This window comes from Gekko japonicus, unplaced genomic scaffold, assembly GCF_001447785.1.
Source record: "Gekko japonicus isolate JY-2015 unplaced genomic scaffold, Gekko_japonicus_V1.1 scaffold5187, whole genome shotgun sequence".
Classification (NCBI taxonomy): domain Eukaryota; kingdom Metazoa; phylum Chordata; class Lepidosauria; order Squamata; family Gekkonidae; genus Gekko; species Gekko japonicus.
In genome coordinates, this window is record NW_015176133.1 from 29,287 (window position 1) to 35,740 (window position 6,454).

Below are 6,454 nucleotides of genomic sequence, written 5' to 3' on the forward strand. Positions count from 1 at the left end.
CTTTTCCCTGGAGAAAGACTACCCCAGGCACTGAAGGTCATACAGAGATAATAGAAACATAGAAGACATTTCAGGAATTAAACTTAACATTCCAGAGTCACCCCCTCTCTCATGGCATCCAGGGCTTGAGAAAAGCCTAGCTGACAGCAGTCAGGAGGGCGGGGGCCGGCTTTATTCAGCCACCTCTCTGAATATCCTCCAGGTCCCCAGGAGGGGGCAGTCACCAGAGGTCGCCTTCCAGGGAACAGTCAGGGTTGATTTCTTTTAGGATTGACTGATTTGATCTTCATGCAGTCAGAGGTCATTTCGGGGGGGAACGCAGTTCGGCGGGGCACATGACAAAGCCCCGCCCCCTGCTTCCGGCCGCCCCGCTTCCAGCCCTCATTCAGCCAGGAGGAGGCAGGAGAAGAGGGAGGGTAAGTTGCTTCCTCCCCGCCTCTCCCCACCCCTGCCTGCTTGGGGCCAGGGAGGGCCTTGGTGGGGCTTCCTCGCACTCCCGCTGGCCTTGCAGGTTCACCGCCGGGCCCCTGATGTCAGGGGGTGTGGCATATGCTAATGAGTTCCCCTAGCTCTTTTTCTACGAAATGACCCCTGCTTGCAGTCCAAGGGATTCTCAAGAGTCTTCTCCAGCACCATAGTTCATAAGAATCTATATGAAAAATACAAAAAAATAGTTTTCTCACATGTTTTTTTGTTTTTGCCATCAAGTCACAACTAACTTCTGGCGACCCCGAGGGGTTTTCGAGCCAAGAGACCTTCAGGAGTGGTTCGCCATTGCCTGCCCAAACTTCCTTGGCCGTCTCCCCTCCGAGTCCTAACCAGGGCCGACCGACCCTGCTTAGCTTCTGAGATCTGACACGATCGGGCTAGCCCCGGGCCATCTAGATCAGAGCCTCATTTCTAGTGAGGGAAAAGCAATTCTGTATGTACCCGTGGGGACCCTTCTCCGTTATTATTCGTTTGCTCACTCCAGGACTGATTTTTCAGACGGCGCTTTCTGAGAACAAGCCAGGCTTCCCCCTGACGCCCGCCGTTATTGTAAGATTCAGCGCACATTTGGGTTTCAACTGCTTGCTGTAGGAATCCAGAGTCTTTGACGGAAACAGACAAATGCCTGTCCGCAAGGGGAAAGAGAGAAGTCAGTGTAAGAGGGCCTCATGCTGAGAACCTTTTAGAAGGGATAAACTGACTGAGCAAAGGATGGAATAACTTGGCTCGAGGGAAGTCCAATGCTAGAGCAGCGGGTCACCAGGTCGTCCTTCAAATGGATATCCCCAAACCACCCCCACCGCGCTTCTGGGGTTACCCTTACAGCCTCTAAAGGATCAAAACAGGCTCACTCTCTAGCGCATTTCATGCTCGGGTGCTCACTCTTCCCCAGTTCGCTTTGGGGGGGGGGGTTTCTCTCACCCCGCCCCCTAAAATTCAGGCACTCAGAACAGCTCACCTGATTTTTAGCTGGAACTCCGCTAAGGAGGCGGGATGTTTGATTTCCAAAGGGAGCATCCTAACGGAAGTTACGTTCTAAAGTGCACTTTCTCGCATCTCTTGTGGGCAGGTTCCCTCTAAGCTGAGTTAGTGTGAGCTAGCTCACAGTTTTTTAGCCTCTGGCTCACACATTTCTGTCTTAGCTCAGGAAGGGATGGCTCCAGAGCAAACTAATTTACACAGCAGCCAAGTTGCTCGCTCACAACTTTAATGCCAGTAGCTCACAAAGTAGAATTTTTGCTCACAAGACTCCATAGCTTAGACGGAACATTGCTTGTGGGTGCAGATTTAGGAAGCGGGGCAGAGCAGTTTCTAGAGGCATCCCGTTCCCGCAGTTACATGTCGAGAGCCAGGGAGCAATCGCAGTTCTTGGCATGGGGTAGAGTTGCCAGGTCCAAGTTGGGAAATACCTGGATATTTGGGGGGGTGGAGCCTGGGGAGGGCGGGGTTTGGGGAGGGGAAGGAACCCCAAAAGGGTATAATGCCACAGAGCCTCCCTTCCAAAGCAGCCGTTTCCCAATAGGGGAGATGATCTTAGTTGTCTGGAGATCAACTGTAATAGTGGGGGATCTCCAGGTGCCACCTGGAGGTTGGCAACTCTGGCAGGGAGTTAGAGCTGGAATAACTTGGGGAGGGGGAAATCCTGATCCATACTCTTAAGTTATTTTGGGATCAGACTGGCCACTTTCTCCCTTTGCTTCCTGTTCCCTCTGTTTTTTTTCCCCATGGGTATGCTTAGTCCTTATCAGACCATTGTGTGTGCAGGAAAAGGGGATGTTGTTGTTGTTGTTGTTGTTTTAATTTCTGATTTGCAAAACCGCCTGCCAACAGAGGCGCATTTCTCCGCACCCCCTCGAGTACGTTAAAACTCCCTCCTTGTTTCAGCCTGGGCCGGCTCACTCACTAGGCGAACTAGGCGGTTGCCTAGAGCAGGACGGCCCTTAGGGGCGCCAAACTGAACCCGGCCCCATACTCTGGGAGTTTCTTGATTTTTTGTGTTTTTCATTCTTCCTAAAATGCATTTATTTTTGAAAATTGGTGGGCGCACCGGGGGGGGGGGGCGCCAGAAGGGATCCTCGCCTAGGGTGCAAAATAAGCTGGGGCCGGCCCTGGTTTCAGCCACCCAGTTAACAGTTGGCACTTGGCCGCGAGGTTTGCTGTTTGAGGGAGCAAGCAGGGGAAGGACCCGAGGAATCCGGTCCCATGAAGGGGATAAAAACATTTAGAAACTTTTCTCCCGCACGTACAAATCTTCCCCCTCCAGAGTTCTGTAAGCTGTCCGACTGGCAGCCCACTGGCCACTGCAGCTCCACATCCCCCACTTTCCCTTGAACTGGCTCTCAGCATCACACGCTTTCGCTGGTTCCCAAAGTGGGCAGTACTGCCCCCCAGGGGGCGCTGAAACAATCCAGGTGGGCGGTAGGAGCCTTGGGTGCAAATTAGTCACTGCATCTTTCCGTCCACTTTTTGAAGATAGATTTCGGGGGGGGGGCTGAGTAATATTTTTTCTGAAACGGGGGCGGTAGGCAGGGGTCATTTTGTAGAAAAAGAGGTGCAGGAGCTCATTAGCATAACGTATTAGCATAACTCATTTGCATATGTCACACCCCCTGACATCACCGGAAGCGTGTCAGAAGGCAACACCCACCACTCAGGCTCCACTGGACTGTCTTGGATTGCTAGCTATTGGGGGGGGGCATGCAGATCTGTCCTCGCAGAGGAGGGAGAGCTTGGACCTGAATAAAACTTGGTCTTAAAGGTGCCACTGGATTGTTTTGGACTGGGGGGCCGGGGGGAGCTCTGCAACTTACCTGGCTGCTTCTTGCTCTGACTGACAGCTTCTGGGAGCAGGGGGCGGGGCTTGTTGCATGTGCCCGCCCCCTGGGCTCTTTGCTGCCGGAGCTCCGCTCCTGTGCGCTCCTGCAGGAAATGACCCCTGCTTGGACGGGAGAACCACCAAGGTAGTCCAGGGTTGCCACACAGAGGCAGGCCATGGCAAACCACTTCTGAATGTCTCTTGCCTTGAAAGCCCTGCAGGGTCACCGTTAAGTCAGGTTAAAAAAAAAAAAAAGCTTTCTAGAGTCAAAGCTCTCTTATCCCACAAAAATCTGGTTGGTCTCTAAACTGCGCTGGGACTGGAATCTGACTCTTGTACTACAGACCGGCACAGGCACCATCCGAAACGGTCACCGTTCGTATAGAATCCCTGGCCTCATCTGTCGGTAGTCTGCAGTTTCTGCTGTTTTTGCGATACAAGAGAGGCGACCCAAAACCATCACAAGGTTTTGCTGTCCCACGCCAGTGTCTGTGTTTGTAGTCTTCCTCAGGTATAAGGTTTTGTGTTCTCACAGCCCCTTGGCCAACGAGCATAGAACTTCCGAGACACAAATGTTTCCAGAGACACAAATGTTTCCAAAGAAAGCCCCCCCTTTCGTTGCTCAAACTGTGTCTCTTCTGACTTGTCATTATTATTATTATTATTTTATTTATATTGATGTCTTCCATGTCATATCCATACATAAATCCTTTTCATCAAGTTTGCTTAACCAAACGTCAGATACATCAGTTTTCCCCTTTATTATTCCCTCCCCCTCCACACACGAGCGACCAATTGAAAGAAAAAACATTATTATATCTGCAACCAGAAGCACACTCTATGGAGTTCTACAAATACATCCTTATTGGGGGGCCCTTCTCTCACCCAGCTGATATACCTAAACCGTTTCTTCCTTATCTCCAGCGCCTTATCTTCCCATGTCTTTCCCTGTCTCTTCTGACTTGTCAGTTCTACTCATCCTCCAGTTCTACCCATCCTCCAGTAGAAAACCCTTTCATTTGATAGAAGGCAGCCAGTAGCAAGCCATTTTTTAAAAAAGCTTGGCAGGCACCAATGGAAGTATTGGCAGCAGGCCCGTAGCTAGGACCTTTTTTTGGGGGGGGGGTGGGAAAACTGGGGGGGGCGCAAGCATCGTTCTTACCTTAAAATGAGGGAGTCTAGCCCTGTCCTGGGAACTCCTGTGGTGCGCGTGCTTTGTGCGCGTGCTGCCGCAGTGACACCACCCGAAAACAACGAGAGGTTGGCAGTGGCAGTGCTGGGGGCCGAGGCGTCGTCAGGGGGCATGAAGGGCGCGGCGGCCGCCTCCTCCCCCTCCCTCGCCATGCCCAGGCAGGTTCGTGGACAGCCCGGCAGGCGGGCTGTGGTTGTTCCTGGTGGGCGGAGGAGCGGGGCTACCAGGTGTGGGCGGCGTTGGAGGCCAACACGCTCCTCAGCCTGCCCACCGGCCTGAGCAAGACGCTTGTGGCCACCGTGGTCCTCCACAACTTCTACTGCTGGCCCGTACTCCTCCTCTGATACTGGAATCAGAGGATTGGGGGAGGGGTCCGCGCGAGCTACAGGCCTGATTGGCAGGGACCGTGGCGCCCACGGGCACCACATCGGGGAACCCAGTTGTAACATAGGCATTGTTTGCCGTTTCCCCATACAGACAGCGGCGTTCCCGAACCGGCCGTCTGCGTGATCACCACCGCGGCCATCGACGTGCATCAGCCCAACATCTCCTCAGACCTCTTCACGGTGGACATGCCGATGAAGATCGTCGGAAGCAACGGGACTTCCACCAGCGTCACCTCCGGCAGTGCCTCCAGATCCACGGACAGCTCCGTCACCCGAGCGCAGAGCGACAGCAGCCAGACGTTCGGCTCTTCCACCGACTGCAGCACAACCCGGGAGGAGTCGTCCGAGTACTGCCCCTTGGAGAGGGCCCGCAACGAGGCGAAGCGCAACCAGGTGGATCCTTCCGCCCACCGAGTGAACAGCACCGTGGTTCAGGAACTGCTCTCCTCTCTGTCCGAAGATTCTTGCCTGACGCAAAAAGGACTGGACCCGGTCAACCTCAAACTGCCCAGTCCTGCCGGGTCTACCAAAGCCAGCCCCGAACTGGAACACCGCATGAATATTTACAACAAGAAGAACCAAGAAAGCTTTGGGGTCTTTCAGATAAAGCCAGTGATTCACTTCCAACAAAACGCGCCGGTCATCGACGACAAGTACGCATCTTTGGAATCCAAAGGGGCAAAGCTAAACAGGATCCCAGATTCATAGTCCTTTTGCCACTAAAAGGGGGGCGGGGGAGATGCTTCTCAAGGGGGACACTCTGAAGCTTTTAAGGGGGGCCCGCCTGAACCATCCCCGGGCGGGTATCTTGCGTGGATTGGAATGAGTAATCATTTTTTAAAAAAATGCATGAGTTGTGAGAGCCAGCACGAGAAAAAATGGAAAAAAAATAACCACTTGACATTTCTACCATCTGAAGTCCTTGGGCTTCACCCCCTGTCCAAGGGGGGGCAAGGGAACCGCCGTTAAAACGACGACCTCAAAGATGTATAGATTCTTAACGTGTTTTTTAAAAAAAACAAAATCATACACAGAATCCCACAATTTTTATGGAACTCTGGACAATCTTCTATCAGGTGAGGTTTCAGCAGGGTACGATAACATGCAGATACATAACTTCTCTCCTTCTACAATTTCTTACAGTTTTTTCCTTTGTACATGACGGCTTAAGAAAAAAGCAACCCTTTGTATAAATATGGTGATTATTTTTGTTCTTCCTAAGGAGGAAAAAAAGAGCCACTTTTTCAAGGAGCACTTTGAATGACGCAGATCAAAGAAATTAAAAAGTGTGATCTCTTTTTATTTTTTGGCATGAACTCTGGGGAGAGAGAAAAATATTTTGACAAAAAAATAATAATAAAAAGTTGTCGCCTCTGGGACAACAGAGTGAAAACGGACGTTTTACAGATACAGTTTTAATTTTAAAAAAATAAAGAAATTTCTAAACGTCGTCTCGTTTTTCTAACCAAGGAAACTGGTAACAAGCATTTTGCTTTACAGGGTTGTTTTGTTTTTGTTTTTTTAAGAACACGTTCTTAATGTAATTAATTAATTAAACTTAATTAGTTTTTC

At 51.2% G+C, this 6,454-nt stretch overlaps 1 protein-coding gene across 1 annotated transcript in view; it reads left to right on the forward strand.

Annotated features, from left to right (window-relative positions):
• LOC107123534 (transmembrane protein C15orf27 homolog) overlaps nucleotides 1-6,136 on the forward strand; it is a gene marked incomplete at its 5' end in the record, with an annotated part of 30,818 nt that extends 24,682 nt beyond the window's left edge. The window contains one exon of the mRNA XM_015426787.1: nucleotides 4,974-6,136. Coding sequence (XP_015282273.1) covers nucleotides 4,974-5,590 — 617 coding nt within the window. The remainder of the gene's footprint in view (nucleotides 1-4,973) is intronic.
• Nucleotides 6,137-6,454: the final 318 nt, after the last annotated feature.